The sequence below is a fragment of the Urocampus carinirostris genome, chromosome 11 (genome assembly GCF_059441175.1).
Source record: "Urocampus carinirostris isolate Australia breed hairy pipefish chromosome 11, RoL_Ucar_1.0, whole genome shotgun sequence".
Lineage (NCBI taxonomy): Eukaryota > Metazoa > Chordata > Actinopteri > Syngnathiformes > Syngnathidae > Urocampus > Urocampus carinirostris.
In genome coordinates this window covers 33424954-33446154 of record NC_142359.1, presented here as the reverse complement: position 1 = coordinate 33446154, position 21201 = coordinate 33424954, and the positions used below count along the sequence as shown (strand labels likewise).

The window sequence follows — 21201 nt, the reverse complement described above, 5'->3', positions numbered from 1 at the left end:
AAGGCGCTACTTTTTCGTTACATTTTAAACACTGCGGCTTTAGATACGGTACGGCATATTCTCTTTTTTTGTGTTTGAGCAATGAAGAAAAAGACGAGCTGCTCTTTTTCACAAAGCATGCACTCTACATTTAAAATAAGTCTGGAAATATTTAGGACTTCATTCGAGAGAAATTAGTCCATGTTTTTGCAAATATTACTCATAATACATTACAGGGGCAAAATGGGAGGTTTGACAGTACTTATTTAACATATACAACATACTCACTACTGTATATTTAAACATTTTCAGTAATAAACCAAGTTTTTGATTTATGCACCCAAATTGAAGTCTAGTGGAAATAAAGAATGCTACACTCCTCTTTCCGTAACATCAGCAGCAATGTCAGGTAACTGGAGTTTGACTTTACCCTCGATAACAAAGAAATGCAATTTGGGTCGGTACCGTGACAACCACCAGTGATAACACAAAAAGACGACTTCCTGTGTTGCAATCTGGCACTATTATCAGTCTAGTTGCCTTGGTGCTGTCATCAAATAATATAATGCCCGCATTTTATGCACACAGCCCTCATTCGCAGTAGTAAATATGTGCTTGTCTTTATAATCACCATCTTGAATGGTCCCATAATCCGAAAAGAAATCGGAGCAAACATTGTGAATATGCTTGATGGCTGTGTTTTGCTGCTGTTGGTGTCGGTGGATTTGTTCAGATCGAGGACAATCGACTTTGGCCTGGACGGATCTATTGACACTAACAAAGATGTTATATAATGAAATTGTGAATATGTTTGATTTTCGAGAAGGTTTGTTCAAACCTCACTTTGTGTTTGCTGTTAAAAACGTAATATTGGAATATAATATTGTGAATGTGCTTAATTGCTGTTGAGATTGTCATGATTGTTTTCTGTTTTTAGTGTCAATAAATTTGTTCAAACCAAAAAAAAAAACTGAAAGATGCAGCTAAAAATGGCATCAGATACATGGGGGGGACGGTGCGTACCGCAACAAAAAGCGTAGACCCCAAACTCCCCACGCGGTTGACACTAGGAGTGCACTGGCCTTAAAATGTAAGAAATGGTCATGAACTAGTTCTTTTTTATGGCTGTTTAACTGGTGCGCTCTATACAGTACGGAATTTGAGGTACTTAAAATGAACAAACATTTCTGCCAATGGGGTAATGTGTTATTGTCATCAATGCACTGACCTTTAAAAGTTGTTACAAACACAACATGGAATTTTTGTAGCATAGACGGCCATCATAACTCAATATTTTTGGATCTGTGGCAAACCTGATATTTAAAACATTGACAAACTTGTTTGAAGGATTTTTAAACAATAGTCAAATTGCTTTTTAGATATGTACATATTGAAGTCTTTAATTTGTATATTTGTTGTATACTTTTATAAGGGAATTGTGCATGCTATTGGCTTATTTCTGAAGCACAAGTGTGGATGGAGCATTGAAACATTCCTCACCTGAAGAGCAGCAGCACTGCCTGGGGAAACGTCTGAAAATTGTTGTTCCTGTTGATCTGTGTGTGGTCCCGCAGCGCTATCTTGCCAAACATCTGCACAAAGTGCGGTAGGGGAGCAAAACACGGGAGTCTCTTCGGTCAAATCGGAAAGGCCAATTAAATGCAACGGGGAGAAAAGGCTTGCGGCGGCTTACCTGCATGCCGATGACAGCGTAAATAAAGAACAACATCACTATCAGCAGGGCGACGTAAGGTAGAGCCTAGAGAAAAGGGATGCATAAGTCATCTGGACATTTTGCACTTACATTCTACCATTGCTTCTTGGGGGAATAGTCCCTTTATCACGACACAAGTCAACACTTTTGTTTATTTTAGGGATCGGGAATCTTTTTGACCCAAAGAGCCCAACTAGCAAAATATTGACATTTTTTTTTAAACCCATTTATTCAAAGACAAATTTCAGCAAAACCCCAAAACTTGCTCTCCGGAAGAAGTATAATTTTTCTGCGTATTTTATTTTACTGTGTTAGGTTAGATGATTTGATAAAGTGTATCAAATAAGAATAATGCCAGAGACAGTGTCCCTTATCAAAAAATATACCACTTTAAATTTGTCTCCCTCTCGCAATTATTTAAAATCGTTGAGGCTCATTTAGACCTTCAATTCTTGTCACAAAATACTGCAAATAAGGATACTGACATATTTACCTTGGAGGCAGACGGTGCCGGGCAGAGAGAAGTGCACTGTGAGCATTCTTTTCACCCACCCTTACCGCTCATCCAATCAAATTGCTCTGTGTGCTTGGCTGGCGTTTCTAGGTGTTTTCTGTGGGTTTTCATCACAGTGTCTCAACAGTGAACCTAAATTGTTTTATAAGCTGCCATATAAAGGATTTCCTAGCGACTTAGTGCCAACTTGACTGTTACCTGTAATGGGGAGAATGCCCTTTATATACTGGCCTGAACTGTACAAAATAATAGTGGTACTTTTGCTATGAAAGCACGACACTCAAATCTGCACTTATTCCCCATTGAGCAGTATTTAAGCTCCGCTTCCCAGAGAGAAGACGAGAGGTGTAGTCACGTTTAAGGTTTTGAACACTATGGATGAGATTTGCATGAGTACAGTTTCATCTCCGAGCCATATGTACATATGAAAAGAGCTATATAGGGCTATGAACCATAGGTTCCAGATCCCTGGTTTATATGTTTACCTGGAAGGACTTGATGAAAGTCCACAGTAGGGTCCGGATCCCTTCCCCACGGGAGAGAAGCTTCACCAGACGCATTACACGAAAGAGACGGAAGAAGGTGATGGAGATCCGGGCGTTGTCTTCCGAGTTCTGCAGCCCCTTATTGACATGATACCCACGCAAGAGTTAGCATGTAAAGTTGGTAGCAGAGCCGCGGCCAATTTGAGTGGCCTGGGCAAGATTTTGGGAAGCAAACAGATTGAGAAATGTCTCAGGTGGCTGAATTTCTCTTGTCATTAATTCGATTGGATAACAGACTGGATGTGCTATCATGCGCAAGACTGCCCATAGAGTTTACCATCGGCAAAAATATTTTCCACAATTCGAGTGAAATCATTTGGAAGCGTGATGAATCTCAATCTGCAAGGAGTTTCACGTTCCAATAAATCACTTTGAGGAAACAAATGGGGAGCTTCATTTGGATTAAGGTATCTTATCACCTGTTATAAATTCCCATCATCATGCCTGGCATATCTGATTCTCACCCTTTCTAAAGCGTTGCTTTTACTGTCAAACCTTCTTGCGACTGATGTATTTCCTGCCTCACGCTAGCTATTTTTAGGTCCATTTTGGATGCGGAAATTTGGCAATTGATGAGGTTTTTGCGACAGCGCTATTTATTTATTTATGCTACTGCTATTTCTTAGCCAAACAAATCAGGTACAACAATTGTTTGCAAATGGAAAATTACGTACTTAATGAATAGAAAAATGTAAAAATATAATTTTTCATCAGTTGTTTCAACCCAAGGACCCATCCTGAAGGACAGGCTGCACTGTAAGAGCAAACATAACCTTTTCTATTAAGGGAGGTGGCAAAGTACTGCTATCTCCCAGTGCATGCCCTGCAATCAATTGTGGGCGCACCTGAGGTCAATCCACCGATTCCCAATTGATCAGTATTTAAGCGCCGCTTCCCAGAAAGAGGAGGAGAGGTGTAGTCCCGTTTAAGGATTGAACAGACTGTCTTAAACAAAACACTGAAATTGATGACTCAATGGATTGTGTGAGAACTGTCAAAAGGAAGAGTCAGTGGAGCATACAACCCCTAGCAAAAAGTATGGAATCACCTGAATTGGGCAAGCGCTCACTCAGACATTTTATTCTGTAGAAAAAACTCAGATCACAAACATGAAACATTCGTAAGGTCATTCCAAAGTGCAACATATTGGCATTCAGATACTGCCTATCAGTACACTTGACTTCAACAACCTTCCCATGCTGCTTGTACTTGGTCCAAATCTTCGATACAGCTAACGGTGAACAGCCCACATCTTTGGCAACCATATGATTAAAGTTACTTTCTTCAAGAAGTTTGGCGATCCTGTCTTCGGTCTCAAGAGACATCTCTCTTGTTGGAGCCATGATTCTTGCCAATCCACTTGGTCCAGGATCCCTCCAAGGTGTGATAACTGCACTGTTTTTAACTGCTGACTAAAGTGCAGACTTATTTTATGCCAGGTTTCCAATTAAGGAAAGGAAATTGACTGGGTGTGTCCTTATGTCCTACTTAAAATGCACTGCTTCCATATGTTTTTCCTCAGAACTGAGTGATTTCATATTTATTTCCCTGCACTTGCTCGATAAAAGCAACATTTACTGACCATTGCAATGCTTTTTTAATTTCTTTTAGTGTTTCTGAATGCCAATATGTTGCACCTTGGAATGACCTTACGATTGTGTCATGTTTGTGATCTGAGTTTTTTCTACAGAATAAAATTGCCCAAGACTGGTGATTCCATACTTTTTGCTAGGGGTCATAGGAGTGCTGAAACTAATGAAAGTCCTAGTCCGAAAGGCGCTTATCCTAGCGAATATGCTCAAAACGGTTGGTCAAAATACAAAACTAGTGTTTCTAACGCAACTGGATTGCTGACCTTTTATTTCATCTGAGAAAATTGTGCTGGCGTTTTTATGTAAAGTTTGTGAACACGGCTGAGATAAATGCCTGATTAACTGTTCAGGTATCAGATTGGTGCAACTGAGATTCTTCTTCAATGCTGTGATGCCATCTTGGCCAACACCCTCGGCGAACAAACCATCATGCTCGAAAACGCCGGGAGCCAGCTGAAAGCTCACCTCTACATCAAATTCAACGACAAGTTTGAGGTCTCCAACGTCAAAATGGGAAACGATGACTAATCAACAAGCTAGACTGGTTTCATCAGATCAAGGTGGACTTTTGCTCTTCTCATAGAAATTAAAATGTAATTAGTGAAAACAAATGTCCAAAAATGAGAGTGAGATGGTAAGGCGAACATGAAGGCAAACATAAAATCGATACATTATCTTAAACATGATTATCCTTATCTACATTTTACATGTTTGATTATTTCTCTTGTGTGATGATGAAGTGTGATGTATGAGACTCAAAATGTCTTGTTACAAAATCTGATTAAATTACATGAATAATGATAAAAGTATTACAGTTGTTAGGGTGACAGGACCAAGATAATCTCCGGCTTTTTCCTGTCTGCCTTTTTTCCCCTTGTGCCCTGTCAATTGTTAATCGATTGTTGTTTCCAACTTTTGTAACCTTGTATATGATGACAGGTGGAAAAAAATGAATAAAAATGTGATGTCAATGGACTACTAAGGACGTCATACAGTACATGTTTTTGGACGTCACCGCTGTGTTTTGTATTTTGAGCGTATGCTTTGTAGAAAAGCGCAACTCAATGTTTTCCTCGGTAAAAAAAATCAAAAAGAAAAAAAAACGAATAAGCCGCACAATATTTAAAGCTGCTCTGTTTGAAATATAAACAAAAAGGAGTGGCTTGAAATCAGAAAATTAGGGTAATATTTGGAAAACAGTATCGGGTCATTCCTGTTATTCTGTGACATTCGCGTCCCAGTGACATAGAATGGTATTTTTTTGTGTAAAAATGGGCTTATACTTATTTCTAAAAGATTATCTTGCATGCTTAAATGTCGTCTACCATAGGACACAGCGATACAAATGCAGGATAAATTATTTTAAATAAAATACTCTGATAGTAGTACACTAAATGTCCCTAGTCATGTTTATTTGACTTCTGATAGAAATATGAGAGATACGAATTTCGTTTTTCATCATTCAGGGTTCATTATATTTCTCACCTCATGTCAAAATCAGTTATTAGTGCATTTTTCATGTTTAAAATCTCTAAAATGTGTTTTGTCCCGGTGTAAACTGCACCCCCCCATTACGCTGATAAGAGTTCTATAGAAAACATCTGCTGGATATCATTTTAGTCACATGACTCTGACGTAACAAGATTTTTGGCGGGCAAACACTTCAAGAGGAAGAGGAGTAACTAACACTCTTTAATCAACCTATTTTCAACGATTTTCTTTTGATTGATTTACTGATAAGGAAAAATGTAACAAATTCACCCTGTTACACTTATTTGAAGTGGGAACTACTAAATGTTTTTTTGTAATTATGATAATATGGCTAATCAACGTGTTAAAAATATTTCACTGGAATCATCGTATACCTGTTTCTTTTTCAGCACTTTAGTGGTAATGGCCAACGTAAGCAATGGACTGCTCCCCTACTAAAGTCCTCCCTGTTACTGCTATGCACTGTAACAGGAGAATCATGTGGCCTATGTCATGTGTAAAGTAATCGTTAAAAAAAAGGTTGCAGGATTATATCCTGAGCAGGACCAATACATTTCTCTTATAGTTCGAAAGTCCCCCTTTGGATAAAATATCAAAATCATTAACTATTTTACATTTTTGAGTGAAGGTTACCATGCTGGAATGGCACCGAATACAATGAATGACCCAATCCCACAGGAGAATGTGTTCCCAAATGTTTGCAGCACACCGTCGATGCGCAAGTGCCAAAGCACGGCCCATTAAAGAGAGCGTGGGGTGGGAGGCTGAGGTGATGATATAAACAGAAATAAGAGAGTTTAACACACCATAGCTGGAACGATAGAAAGATAAAGCCAGATAAGTGTGGCAGCGTGATGCTCATGACAAAGAACCAGATGTCACTTTAGTTACCACGACAACAGTAACAACACAACTCCTGCTGTGCACCAAATATGGAATACCAGCAAGAGTGTCCATGAAGGGGGGCTTGGAGGTCATGCGGAGGGCGACGGCACGGAGGGACACACAGGGTTCGTACATCTTATTCATGGCACTTTCAAGACCAATTTTACAATTTTCCTTTTACCTTCAAAGGAAGAAATCCATCGCCGATCAAAAGAGCGTTTTTTTGTTGTTGTTGTTGACTTTGATGACTAAAGTAAAGTCACTATTGCTGCTTGCATATAATTTGTGCTATTTTATTACCATCTATGATCTATGATCTTTTTGTGTCAATTGGCTGCTATAAACTGACATGAATAAACAAAGCTTGCACAGCTTGGCTACGTCCCACTTGTTAAAGGACGCTGTAGATGTTGGCTAATAATTGAGTTAAATACGACAGAAATAGAAAAAAAAAAAAGCAGAAACATGAGTCAGATTTGGACTGGAATAATGATATTCATTGCTTTGAAGCAGTATACATTCAATCTTTCAATCTTAGAGACTGCTGATCTTTTACTTTTTGTTGTACTAACTTTATTCTATATTGTTTGCATGTTTTTCAGAGCACCTGTTTCTGAATTGGTTAAAATACAAATGTCAAGTCACGTTCATTTGTATAGCCCTTTATCACAAGGAGTCTCAAAGGGCTGCACAGACCACAGACTATTTCAAACAACAGACTACCATCCTCTGATCTAAAACCTACACGAGGGCAAGGAAAAACTAAACCTCAACATAAAAACCAATACATATTTATTGACATATTTTTAAGAAAAAAAGCTATATAAAAATAGTTCATGTTTGTTTGCTTATTTTTCAATTTCATATTTTATGACTATTTTTTTGCCACTATGAGATGCTAAATAATATACACAGTCCCTTTAAGAAAAATTAAGTATGGCTTTTGAGAGAAGCAAAATTGTGTAAGAATAAAAATACAAGAAAAAAAATAAAGATCAAGACATGACTGCAAGTCGTGTGAAATTATTGAACGATCATGCTGGACAATTTTTAAGTATAAAATCAACACTGTAGTTTTTATTTTGTATCAAATTTGGTTATGATTTATAATTGAAAAGTGAGCAGTTTCTTATTTGTTTTTTGTTTTTATCGGAAAAAGAAATCTAAATAGTTATTTTGTTTGCATTTTATAATTTAATTACAGCACTGATGAGATGTTATTTTTAATTTTCATTTTATTATTTTGCATTTGCAGGGATTTTGTGTTTGAATGTATTTAGTACTGTATGTACAAATCTAACATTGTTGTACATATACTGTATACATATTTTTTCGTAGATCTGTATATATTTTCATTTATATTTAATGTGTTTTTCAGGGATCCCCTGCAAAGGATTCTAAATTATCCATCCATCCATTATCTACACCGCTTATCCTCACTAGGGTCGCTGGGGTTCTGGAGCCCATCCCAGCTATCTTCGAGCAGTAGGCAGGGGGGCATCAACATGCTGGTTGCATAATAAAATACTTGTTACCAAATAATTTTGTGCGTAGTTTTTTTTTTTATTAAGATAATATATCTGAGTAGCCGTTTGTGAGCCGAAAAAGACGAGTTTCTAAAAAGAGCGGTTTTCTGGGGTGCTGCGGTGACTTAACATAACAATGCCATAATGACAAGCCAACAGAACAGACGCGTCCGCGTCATTTTTACCCTTTTTTAATTAATTTTAAGTTTGTTATTCATTTATTGTGTGGTCTATAGAGTCAGACTGCCAATAAACATGGCAATGGTAACAATTTAGAGAAATATTAAGCACTTTATCCAATATGTAAGCAATTTCTTGACCTTGAAAACTCAACATCAAAATTAAAGCATTTTTAAGCTTTTCAAGCACCTGTACGAACCCTGGACACAGGAAGAGGAGGGAGAGGTAGTCGGACGAGGTGAACGTCGACGTGTACCATTTGTCTTACCGCAAGGGGGTGAGAGGAGGAAGAGGACGAGGAGGAGGACGAGGAGGAGGACGAGGAGGAGTCAGCTGGCTTTAAGGAAAGGCAACATAGATCAGCAAAAGAGCGGCACCTATTAGCGCTGGTGGCACTTGTACACAATTGTGTGTGAATCCGAAATAGTTGTTGCGTCGTCGTGTGTATTCCTGGGAGCTATTGTTATGTAAGAATTTAGCAATGGACACCTTACTTTCAGTCATCTCAATATCACATTACATGAAATAGTTGCAAAAAAAATATCCAAAGCACTAAGAAATCTTACAAAACTAAATTTTAACATAAAATAGGCAAAATTGTCTTATCAGGTAGGTTCCTTTGCCTATTTTAGGAATTGTTCCCTATTTCATTTTAGGTTATTTTCATTTGTAGAGTAGTACTATTTAGATAGATAAAAAATATACATTGTTAAAGGGTGCCTTTATTAAAGAAACAAGAAACTATATCTTAAGAAGGATCATGCAAAAACAAAAAACAGTCAAATTTTTAAACAGAGGGGTAATAATATTATTTTAACGCAAAAAAGAGAACATCTTAGCCCCTGGGGAAGATGCACATCCAGAATTACTTATAAAAGCGTAATTTGACTTTATTTTGTCTGCTGTTTATAAACCAAAATGTATGATGTTATGTTTAAAAACATGTACTTGTTATACATAGCAATTTGGGATTCAACAACTAAAGAATGACATTTATTCATACATATGGATTGAAAAAAAAATAGGCTAAAAGGGCAATCTAAAGAAATATTACAGCAAACACTATGCTGTGAGGATTGTAACTGCAGGCTTTAGGATACATTGAACCATGTGGACACAGTAGGATATTGGAAAGTCTGTTTAAGGCAGCCGGGCTAAAATAATGAAGAATGGCCCAGGCTAGTGCAAAGAAGGGGAAGAGCTGATGATGTGTCTGCAACATTTATGTTCAGGTGCCCCTGGCTAAATGTGATTCATGATGGATGGAAGCCTGCCTCCAGAGCTATCTGTTTATCTTGCTAGCTGGAAGTATGAAGCAAAAGCAGTAAATTATCCTAATGTGCCTTCAATTTGCATTAATGTAATTAGCAGCCAATTGGAAAAGACACTACGTCCTATTCGAGGCCTTGATTGAACTGAAAACACTTGATGGACCCTACAAGGTAAAGAGGCTCTTAAATTTCACGTTGGCGTTTATTCACTGATGATGACATATATATATATATATATATATATATATATATATATATATATATATATATATATATATATATATATATATATATATATATATAGTGCCACACTCTGTGGTGACCCTGTTAAAACACTTTGAGGCAGCATAAGTGCAACATTACTCCTCTAAAGCTTCTCCTAGACGAAAGACGACACGGCGATGCAGACACAGGAGAGAATTTGAACAAAAGGGAGAGGAAAGGAGAAGACAAGAGGGACAGAAAAGACATTAAGGGCTACAGAATGTATACCTGTGCTGTGGGAATTATAACTGGGCCACCTCTTTTCAGCACACACAGTGGAATATGCTTTAATATCTTGTGTTTATCTATAAGGGTGGCTATGACATACAATATGCACAGTGTGCAGGGTTTAATGACAACACACACTTTGTTATGTGACTATAATAATTAACAAAATGTAAATTCTTCTTGATTTATTTACGCTATGTTATGAAGTTACCTTTGTCTGAAAGGATTTCCCTGTACTGTAACAGAAACAAAAAATAAATGGTAGCAGAAGTAAAGTAGTGAATGAGGAAAATTATCCCGGTAAGCAATTAAAGTGAAGAAGCATTGACAGACGAAAGATTGCACACGTGGGTCTGTGTGTCATTTAAACAATGTTGTATCAAATAATGCTCAGTATAATGTACCAAAAAGCACCTTGCTAACAGAAGGTTCAGTCCAACCACTCACATTGTTTGCTTGCTAGCATAAATTCCCTGTCTAAAAGATGAGCTTGTGCACTCTTGGGAATTGCCTAGCTCACTGGTATGCCTGGCCAGTTCTCGAATAGGATGGAACACCCAACATACTTCAGTACCTTTGTGCCATGTTTCATGAATTGCATACAGGCAGAGCTGGGTAGTAACAAACTACATTTACTCTAACATTTACTTGAGTAAATTCTGGGCTATTTGGTACTTCTGGGAGTTTTTAAAAAATCATTATACATTTACTTGAGTAGATTTGTGTACTCTTACTCTACTACATTATGCTCCATTGAACCTGTTTCTTACGTAAGTGCGTGCATTACTCCTTCATTTGTTTTTTCTGGTCTCCCCTGTGTAAGAGACAACTTTGTGGCCCAAGGTACGCCTCTTTGAAAAAAAGCCGCACAGGTCGCAAACATGTAATCTGCCAAGGACACCAAAGATAAAAAGGGAAACAAAACTGTACAGAAATGAAACTTAAATTGTATTCATGTGATTTTATTTACTTTACATTTTCCAAAAGTTGCTATTATATTTTAAAAAATGCATGATGCATTTTATAGCAGTTTTTGTAGCTCAGATAAGGGGCAGATTATGCACATTTGTTGTTGTTTTTTCCAATACTGCATGACATGAAAAATTGGATTTCTTCATTGTATCTCTTTAATTATATCAAAACAATCAAAAATTCAGTAGTCTATTAATCTTGTGGCCAAGTTAAACTTGAGACAGTATCATTCAACAGAGTAGTCAGATAATAAGCTAATCTTAATACATACAGCATGTGTTGCATTCATAGGTCAAATTTATGTAAGGCTTTTAGTTTTTTGCAGCTCCTGAAAAATTTTTCTTTTCTTTTTTTTGGGTCCAAACCGCTCTTTTAACATTTTGGGTTGCCGACCCCTGGGCTAGCTTGTTGTTCTGCCTGCAGAGCCTGTTAAAAAAGTACAGGGTCTTTAAATGTGCTACTTATGCTTAATTTAGTTCTTTGATTTATACTATTACTATTTTATTGTTTATAAAAGTACTTGAATTTACCTTGATTATTTTAATTAGATTTTTAATTAAATGTAATTTATTTTTGATTGGATGCCCTTTGATGATTTTATGTTTTGATAGAATATTTGTTTAAATAAAAAACAATAAATAAGATGTTGCTAGAGTGACTCATTACTTGAGTATATTTTTCACCAAGTACTGTTTTTTACTTTTATTCAAGTAAATATTTGGATGACTTCTTTTACTTCTATTAGTCTGAAGTAACAGTACTTTTACTTAGGTAAATCATTTGGCTACTCTACGTAATTCTGATGGTATAGATATTTACTCGTAAAAAGCTAAAACTTCAAAATTTACCCTAGCAGGAAGAAAAGATCGGGCAGGGTATTATTGCCAACTACCGTTAGGGGGTGTGATTGGGCATCCATTTTTTTTTTCTTCTTGAAATGAAATGAAATGATCTGCATTTATATAGCGCTTTTCAAGTCAATGACTTCCCAAAGCGCTTTACATTGTGCTTCACATTTCCCAATAGCGGCCGTGATCTGTGCAGCCATGTAAGGCGCTAACCTGCTTATTGGGGGTATTGGGGGTTCAGTGTCTTACCCAAGGACACTTCGACATGTAACCCGGACAAGCAGGGATTCGAACCGGGATCCCTTAATCCTAAAACGATCGCTCTACCTCCTGAGCTACTGCCGCCCCCTTGGCATTATTTTGCTGAAAATTCATCCGCAACCCACTTTTGGGTCCCGACCCACTGGTTGAGGATATATGATTCATTTTGCATGCATCTCATGGCCCCTGAGTCAAACAATTTCCCTTTTAAATTGTTCCCAAGCATTGCGGTGCTCCAACATCTGGCTTTTTTTGACTCACTCAAACTAATTTGGCCACTGTGGTACAGAGACCAATTGCTACTTCGGCTATTGTTGGTTCACTCGTTTGCGGATTCTTAATTGAATTATCTTCATTGTCATTGATATTAACATATTGTACATTGTTTTTTAATAGCAGACAGCGGGGACAGATGAGGGAACCGCTCTGTGTTGGGTGGGTGTGACTGTCTGTGAGCGCGACTGTGATAGGCTGATGTATGTTGTCAGTCAAAAAGCCAGTTTGGGCATGCGCAGTCAACGTTTCTGTATCAAAACAAACTGGGAGGGATAGCGGCTGCCAGCTTTGAGCGGCTCTTTACATTGAAAATAGATTAATCAATTAAATCAAACTCAAAAGGAAAGTTATAATAATGCAATGCTGGCAAAAAAGCCCGGACCACTCAGGGATGGAAGGGGTGTGTGTGTTGAAGTAAGTGTGGGCTCTTCCCTCATCCCGGAAGCTGTATGTGCTTTTGACAAATGTCCTCCAATTTCATTTCAATTTCTGATAATGACAAGAAAACCATTCATTCAACTGCAATTATGTGTTGTGTGTTATTCTTAGTTGATCTATAGTTGTTATTTTGTGAAAGTCGTTTACACTGTGATGTCATCTCAAGTTAAGCTTGCCCCTGGATGTCTTTTATGAGAGTGTGCCGCCTCTTCGCGGGTTTTCACTTTTTGCGGGTGGTTCTGGTCCCCATTAACCCGAAAAGTGAGGGATATCTGTATCAAATTCCAATGCAGCTGAGGTTTCTTGATCATTTGGGGACATGCGAGGTTTATCTCGCTGTAGATGTGTATTTAGTTTGGATGAATGGGCATGGACAAATGGCAAGAGCTTGGCTACTTACATTGGCCTCAGTGATTGCTATGTCAACAATGCTACCCACGACTATCAAGGCGTCAAATGTGTTCCATTCATCGACAAAATAATGCTGCGTGGACATGGAAAAAACAGAAATATGGGAAAATGAGAAACAGGCAGAGAAGAAGCCAGTTAAATGAGAAAAACATAAAAACACAAAATATGTTCAGACATTTTATTGGATGATGAAGAGGAAATTGTCTCTTGGCCAAACATTTGTAAAGGAGAAAATGCTGCATGCATGTGGTTCATGTGTCGAGCCTAGTTAAACTTTATTAATCGTTAATTCCGATGCGGACTTAGCTGGGTCCTGTCTTACTTGTGCTTAAGGAATATGATACCTTCCGAGGCCTTTTTCGACTCAAAGAAGGATGGAGAAGTAAAGAGGAGGGAGAGAAGGAAAGGAGAAAACAAGAGGAGAAAGTAGGCAAGAGAAAGTGGGAGGTGGGTACTTACGTTGATTTCACTGAGAATGACGTCTATTATGCTGCCAATTACGATGAGGAAATCAAACACATTCCAGGGATCACTAAAGTAACCCTAAAAGGGAGGCAGGTGAGGAGGAGGAGGAGGAGGGGAGGAAGGTTAGAAGGGGAACACCATCTGCCGCCAGGCGAGGACAGATATGTTACACTTCGTAAAAACCATCACATGAAAAATTATTAACGTGTTGATGCTACATGCTATACAGCTTGTTGTCACGGATGTCAGACTGGTTTGTGAACTTTCAAGAGTTAAAACAATATGAGTTTCTTATTTAATATATTGCACAAGCACCAAAATTCAGTCTGACACATTAAGAATCATCAATTTATCATTAACCCTAAAGCTTTTTCATTGTACGCTTTGTAAACTGTAAACTTAAAACGTCTATTTGTCGAGCTTTGACTTGTAGCTCTCATACATCTATTGCCCATATTCTCCAATCGCCAGATTTATTTAAAACTTAAACAGTGGGGAATTGTAATATGAGTACAAAATTTGTTCACCCCTATTTTTTGAATAAAAATCAGTTTCAAATGTTGTTTAACTTTTTCTTCGCTCAAACGTTGCAATCGGATGCAACGGGGATCAAACTTGGATCGCGGCGGGGAGAGCATTTTTGTCCACTGGACCACCATTGGTAAAGATTTCATGTGAAAAGGCAATTGATTTAATCTCACTATTACACTATTTTTAGTCACAGTGCCAGAGATGAATGTTAATTTCCTCGTGCGTTCCACACATTACAATAACAATAAATTCTGTTCTATTCTTCTATTTTTTTCTCAACATCTTAGTGAAAAATTGTAACATTTTCTCAACTGAAATTTATTGGTTAAACTAATTTTATTTTTGAACAACTCTTAAGTAGCCTTCACCCTGCTTGCAAATGCCAACTCCTAATTAGAAACATCACATCCTTAGAGCAGTGGAAGTCTAACAGTAAAGCAAAAAATAAAAAATCTAAATAATACAGCAGTTGCAACTGATTCTTTATACTCTGATAAGAAGTAGTAATATTACTGATGAAGAGTTGAGAAGCTTCTCTTCTCTCTGTAAATGTGTAATGATGTGATGTGTTTCTAATTGTGTCATTATTGTATGTTTTCATTAAGTATATGAATGGTTTTGGGGGAAGAACGGCACTTACAGTGCATCCGGAAAGTATTCACAGCGCTTCACTTTTTCCACATTTTGTTATGTTACAGCCTCATTCCAAATTGTATTAATTTTATCTTTTATCTCAAAATTCTACACAAAGTACTCCATTATGACAATGTGAAAACGTTTTTTTTTACTTTTTTTGAATTTATTAAAAATAGAACACTAAGAAATCACATTTACATAAGTACTCACAGCCTTTGCTTAATACTTTGTTGATCCACCTTTGGCAGCAAATACAGCCTCAAGTCTTTTTGAATATGATCCCACAAGTTTAGCACACCTATCTTTAGGCAGTTTTGCCCATTCTTCTTTGCAATAAGTCTCAAGCTCAATCAGGTTGGATGGCAGACGTTTGTGCACAGCCATTTTCAGATCTCTCCAGAGATGTTCGATCGGCTTCAAGTCTGGACTCTGGCTGGGCCACTCCAGGACATTCACGGAGTGGTTCTGAAGCCAATCTTTTGAGATCTTGGCTGTGTGCTTTGGGTCGTTGTCCTGCTGAAAAATGAACCTTTGCCCCAGCCTGAGGTCAAGAGCGCTCTGGAGCAGGTTTTCATCCAGGATATCTCTATATATTGCTGCATTAATTTTTTCTTCTATCCTGACTAGTCTGCCAGTTCCTACTGCTGAAAAACATCCCCACAGCATGATGCTGCCACCACCATGCTTCACTGTAGGGATGGTATTGGCCTGCTGATGAGCGGTGCCTTTTTTCCTCCAAACATGGCACCTGGCATTCACACCAAAGAGTTCAATCTTTGTCTCATCAGACCAGAGAATTTTGTTTCTCATGGTCTGAGAGTCATTCAGGTGCTTTTTGGCAAATTCCAGACGGGCTTCCATGTTCCTTTTACCAAGGAGTGGCTTTCGTCTGGCCACTCTACCATACAGGCCTGATTGGTGGATTGCTGCATAGACTGTTGTCCTTCTGGAAGGCTCTCCTCTCTCCACAGTGGAACGCTGGAGCTCTGACAGAGTGACCATCGGGTTCTTGGTCACCTCCCTGACTAAGGCCGTTCTTCCTCGATCGCTCAGTTTAGAAGGCCGGCCAGCTCTAGGAAGAGTACTGGTGGTTCCAAATGTCTTCCATTTACGAATAATGGAGGCCACTGTGCTCATTGGGACCTTCAAAGCAGCAGAAATTTTTCTGTATCCTTCCCCAGATTTGTGCCTCAAGACAATCCTGTCTCGCAGGTCTACAGATAGATCTTTTGACTTCATGCTTGGTGTTTGTGCTCTGACATGCACACTCAACTGTGGGACCTTATATAGACAGGTGTGTGCCTTTCCAAATCATGTCCAATCAACTGAATTTACTGCAGGTGGACTCCAACTAAGCTGTAGAAAGATCTCAAGGATGATCAGTGGAAAAAAGATGCACCTGAGCTCAATTTTGAGCTTCATGGCAAAGGCTGTGAATACTTATGTAAATGTGATTTCTTAGTTTTCTATTTTTAACAAATTCCCAAAAAGTTAAAATATTTTTTTTTTCACATTGTCATAATGGAGTATTTTGTATAGAATTTTGAGATAAGAGATTAAATTTATACAATTTGGAATGAGGCTGTAACATAACAAAATGTGGAAAAAGTGAAGCGCTGTGAATACTTTCCGGATGCACTGTATATTTGGGTTTAATTTTTAGTTACTAGGGTGGTCATGGAACAAATTAAACTGAAGGTACCGCACTCACATTTTTCTTTAAACGCATGGAGGCTAGAGTTAATCAGAGAAGGTGAAGAACTAGGGATGAAGGAAAGAAGGTTGAGTGATTCACTCATTAGGGTCAACGGGGATTAATGCTTCACTCTTTGAAGATCGTTTGTGATATATTTAAGTAAAACAGGTAACAATAAAATAATATAATAATAGATTAATTTTATAATAATAAAAATTTCCAACGGAAGGGAGGCTCACCCTAGGTTTGAAAGCGATCAACTTGAGAATCATCTCCACAGTGAAAAGCCCAGTAAAGAGCATGTTGAGGATGTTCATGGCGTCGTTGAAGTTCTTTGTTTGGCCATGATGCTGCAAAACGCACACGTGCCCAGACACACACATACATACACACACGGGCAATTGGTGCACTGAGAATAGACAATATCACTTTGTGTGTTTGGATGATCCACCTGCATGGCCAGACAGATGGTGTTGAGGAGGATCAGCGTGAACATCAGGTACTCAAAGTAGGTGGAGTTGACCACATACCACACCTTATACTGGTACGGGTTCTTGGGGATGTAGCGCCGCAAAGGGCGGGCCTTCAGGGCATACTCAACACACTGACGCTATAGAACAAAAGACAAAAAAAGATTAAGCGATTTGTGAGAAAACGAGAACAACCGCTTTGGCACTCATAAATAGTGCTCCCAGTTTCATACACACTTGTGAAAAACATTGATTCTTCTATTTTACAACAGCTTATCCTCACAAGGACTGAGTGGGTTCTGGGGCCTATCTTAGCTGACTTTGAGAAGGGGGGAGCAAAGGATATCCAAGCCTGGTTCTCAACCAGTCTCAAAGCACAAAGACAACCATTCAGTCACACACTTATGCAGAGGGACAACATTCAAGCTGTGATACATTACTTTGGTACATGGGATTTGCCTGCAGAAAATCCAGCCAGGCATGGAAGAACATGTACACATGGCAAGGAGGCAGGTAGCTGGAATTTAACTCAGGATTTCAAAATTATAGGGCTGATATGCTAAGCCACCATGCCCCACCTCTGAAACAACAGATCGTTTCTTTTTTGTCATTTTTTTAATTGTCCACGGTTAGAAAAGTGCCCCTGCACTCTTGACTGATACACAATGACTGAAGTTGTGATTATTCATACAAGTTAATTTCACCTCTGTGAACTACTATTTAATTTAATTGGTGTACTGTTGCTAGGGTAAATGTTTTACTCGCCACAAAAAAAGAATAGGCAGCACTGTAAAGCCTCAGTGTATAAAATGTAGCAAAAAAGTAACAATTGTAGTCAAGAAGTTACGGCAATAGTTGGTAATTGACACTATGCACTCCATTTAGTCAATTCTTCCTGTTTAAGAAAAATAAGTATCAAAAAGTAGCCGTAGTTTGATCTCTTATTTTTAATTCTAATGAGTTAGAGCACCCCAGATGATGGCAGAAAAATCTGCGGTGCATTTTTGCATAAACTGTAATGTAAAGGAAGAAAAAAAGTAATTGCCTCTTGTCCGAAAAATTTAAAATGTAATTTCTATTTTTACTACGTTTTTCTAACTTTTTGGGAGTGTGAGCCTATTTTTACACCAGACGGAAATGTTCCTTTTTTGGTCCATTACGTTGCACTCAAAGTTGAAAAACTGCCACAAGTACCTGGTTCTTGTCCAGTTCACAGTTCTTGTACTCTTGCTCGCCTTGCTCTTGGAACGTGACGATGACGAAACCCACAAAGATATTCATCATGAAGAAGGCGATGATAATGATGTAAATGATGAAGAAGATGGAGATGACCACACGGTAGTTGTAGATGGGACCCACGTCCTCGGTGTGAGAGTCAATGGCCCGGTAAAGGAGCCTGCAGGGAGGTTGTGTGTATGAGCCGAAGCGGACGGTGAACTGTTCGAGTTTATATGCAGAGGAAAGAGATCTGACACACACCCTGGCCAGCCCTCAAAGGTGGACACTGCGAACAGAGCCATCATGCCTTGCAGCACATCGTCAAAGTTAAATTCGCTGTTCTCCCACTGTCTCAGGGCTCTTTCGGGCTTGGCCACATCGCCGTCCTTGAATTTGATGTAGTATCCTCTGATTAAAAAAACAAACAAACAAACACCCACATGATTACTTGATTCAGTTGATAATTCAAAATTAGGTCAACCAGGCCACATCTTACCTGCACTCTGCTTTTGTCTGTTTTGAGTTGTCTGAGCAGAAGAAGAACTTGCCCTGTAGATACACGTTTGCATTAATGTGACCTTTTCATTTTATAACCAGAGCTTGCTGTAACATGGAATGATACTGAACTCTGTGCATTGGGATACGTTGTGCAACTGAAGCCCAAAGAATACCACTTTGCAAAAATGGCAAGCCTTTTGAGTGTACTTTAGTCTGGAAAAAGTATGTGAACCTTGAAGAATTTCTCACATGTCTGCATAAAATAACCATCAAATGTCATCTGATTTTGGTCAACATCAAACAGATGAAAAAAACGTTTGCTTTAAGTAAAGTCACCCAAACCTTTATAGTTCTCAATATTCTAATGAGGCTGTCTGGCAAACATCGGCAGCAGAAGAATCAAGGAACTCAACAATGTTCGCTCACCTGACCAAATATGGAAGGCAAGTGACATCGAAAGACGAGGTAAGCTTTGTTTACATGCTAAATACACTAAGAGTGGCTAGCGGTGGACCAGAGGCCGCAGCCAAGTGGCTAACATGAGTACTTATCATGAGTGGCTACCATGAGTGGCTATAATGAGTGTTTAACAAGGGAAACAATTAAGAAAAAAAATGCTCGTAAAAGCTTATGAGAGCAAAGTAGAAAATGACAAGCATTGGATGCCTGAATGACAGGACTCAGCAACAATGCAGTGCTCAGTTCTGAAACCTTAATCATTAAAACAGTTCTGAAATTACCCACTGCATTAGCTACAGTTATTTTGCAAAATTGTCCTCTGTCATTCCTAAACACATTTCCACTTCTCCAAAGTGGGTTTCAAGTCCTGTCATGTATATAGACATATTTATAAAAAAAAAAAAGAAAGAAAGAACAATGGTGTTTATACGGTGGTATGTATGTTTTTCACTGATCATTTAAAGCAATAGGGCTTTTTTCATATGAATGAAGTGTTTTGCACAACTTTAGGGTCTTTAAATGCTCGGAGGACTCCCAAAGGCGAAAGGGCCCTGCCGTGCTACCTTAAAAAGCTGCACTCCGATGCAGGCGAACATGAACTGGAGCAGCGTTGTGACGATGACGATGTTGCCGATGGTTCGGATGGCCACAAAAACGCACTGCACCACGTGCTAGGGAAACGGGGAAAAGAGGCTGAGTCAGCGCATTTCTCTGGACGTTTAAGGTCATGTGTAGAGCGGGCTCGATGCACTGACCTTTAGGCCCTTGGCTCTGTTGATGGCCCTCAGGGGTCGCAACACCCGTAGGACTCGCAGGATCTTCACAACGTTGATTGCACTGGACCTGCAATAACAATGTGATTTAGCCACGGACTAGTTATGCAAAACAAACTAAAAAAGATGTTCACAAAAATTAGCTCTAGACATTGCAATGTCTTATATTCATTGTTATTTTAAAAACAACTGTAAAATGGACTGTGCATTAAGTTACACGTTTGCTGAATTTATTTTCAACTCAACCTTTTGAAAAATTATTTTGTTCTATTTCATTGTGCTGTTTAGACTTTCAAACAGAAATTGAAATAAGAGGCTAGAGTCTCTGTATGCACACAATTGTGCGGATGTGATGTTAGGTATTTTTGCTGATTATTTAAATCCATCCATTTACTGTGCTGCTTATCCTCACAAAGGTCGTGCAGCTGCTGAAGCCCATCCCACCCATCTTCAGGACACAGAAACAGAAAACTTACTCGCTCGCTCATTGATACATAGGAACGATTTGGAGTGACCAATTCAACTGACTTGCATGTTTATAGAATGTGCTAAGGAAACTGTAGTGCCCACACAGGCAAGGGGGGACATGCAAACTCCGCTCAGAGAGGCCACAGTAGCTGGAATTGAACCCAGTCAGTCACTGTGCCGCCCATTATTTGAATCAATGGGATTTTTTATATTTTTTAAGTGTTTTACGCTTAAACATTTCAGTCAATTATACTGTGGTTCCTCAAGATTCAAGCTATTTGGCAACCAATCGTTAGCTCTGTCATGTGAGGAGATCTGAAAAATGTAGACCAATCTAATTTGACGTGAGAAAAGTTTGTCAGTCATGCAATGATAATAAACACCAAAGTGTGCCCGCATTTATCATTACACTCCATTGAAACTTAACATAAGTGAGTGTTTTTCTATTCCAAAGCACTTCAAAAATGTAAAAAACATTTTGAGTGGATTGCAGTTTTTGAAAATAAGGGCAATACTAAATTTTAACTTTGGGGGCATGAGCCAAACCCTTCCCATTTTTAACATTTTCATTTAAAACAGGCCCATTCAAATA

The 21201-nt window shown here is 38.5% G+C and overlaps 1 protein-coding gene across 1 annotated transcript in view; it reads right to left on the bottom strand.

Moving 5' to 3' along the window:
* The window catches only part of cacna1c (calcium voltage-gated channel subunit alpha1 C), a 215457-nt gene that overhangs the window by 27272 nt on the left and 166984 nt on the right, over positions 1 to 21201 (bottom strand). Inside the window, exons 25-36 of the mRNA XM_088348735.1 lie at positions 20124 to 20211; positions 19932 to 20039; positions 18908 to 18960; positions 18673 to 18819; positions 18388 to 18589; positions 17175 to 17333; positions 16963 to 17073; positions 13855 to 13938; positions 8695 to 8763; positions 2693 to 2830; positions 1673 to 1738; positions 1480 to 1571 (exon numbers count right to left, since the gene is read on the bottom strand). Coding sequence (XP_088204861.1) covers positions 1480 to 1571; positions 1673 to 1738; positions 2693 to 2830; positions 8695 to 8763; positions 13855 to 13938; positions 16963 to 17073; positions 17175 to 17333; positions 18388 to 18589; positions 18673 to 18819; positions 18908 to 18960; positions 19932 to 20039; positions 20124 to 20211 — 1317 coding nt within the window. The remainder of the gene's footprint in view (positions 1 to 1479; positions 1572 to 1672; positions 1739 to 2692; positions 2831 to 8694; positions 8764 to 13854; positions 13939 to 16962; positions 17074 to 17174; positions 17334 to 18387; positions 18590 to 18672; positions 18820 to 18907; positions 18961 to 19931; positions 20040 to 20123; positions 20212 to 21201) is intronic.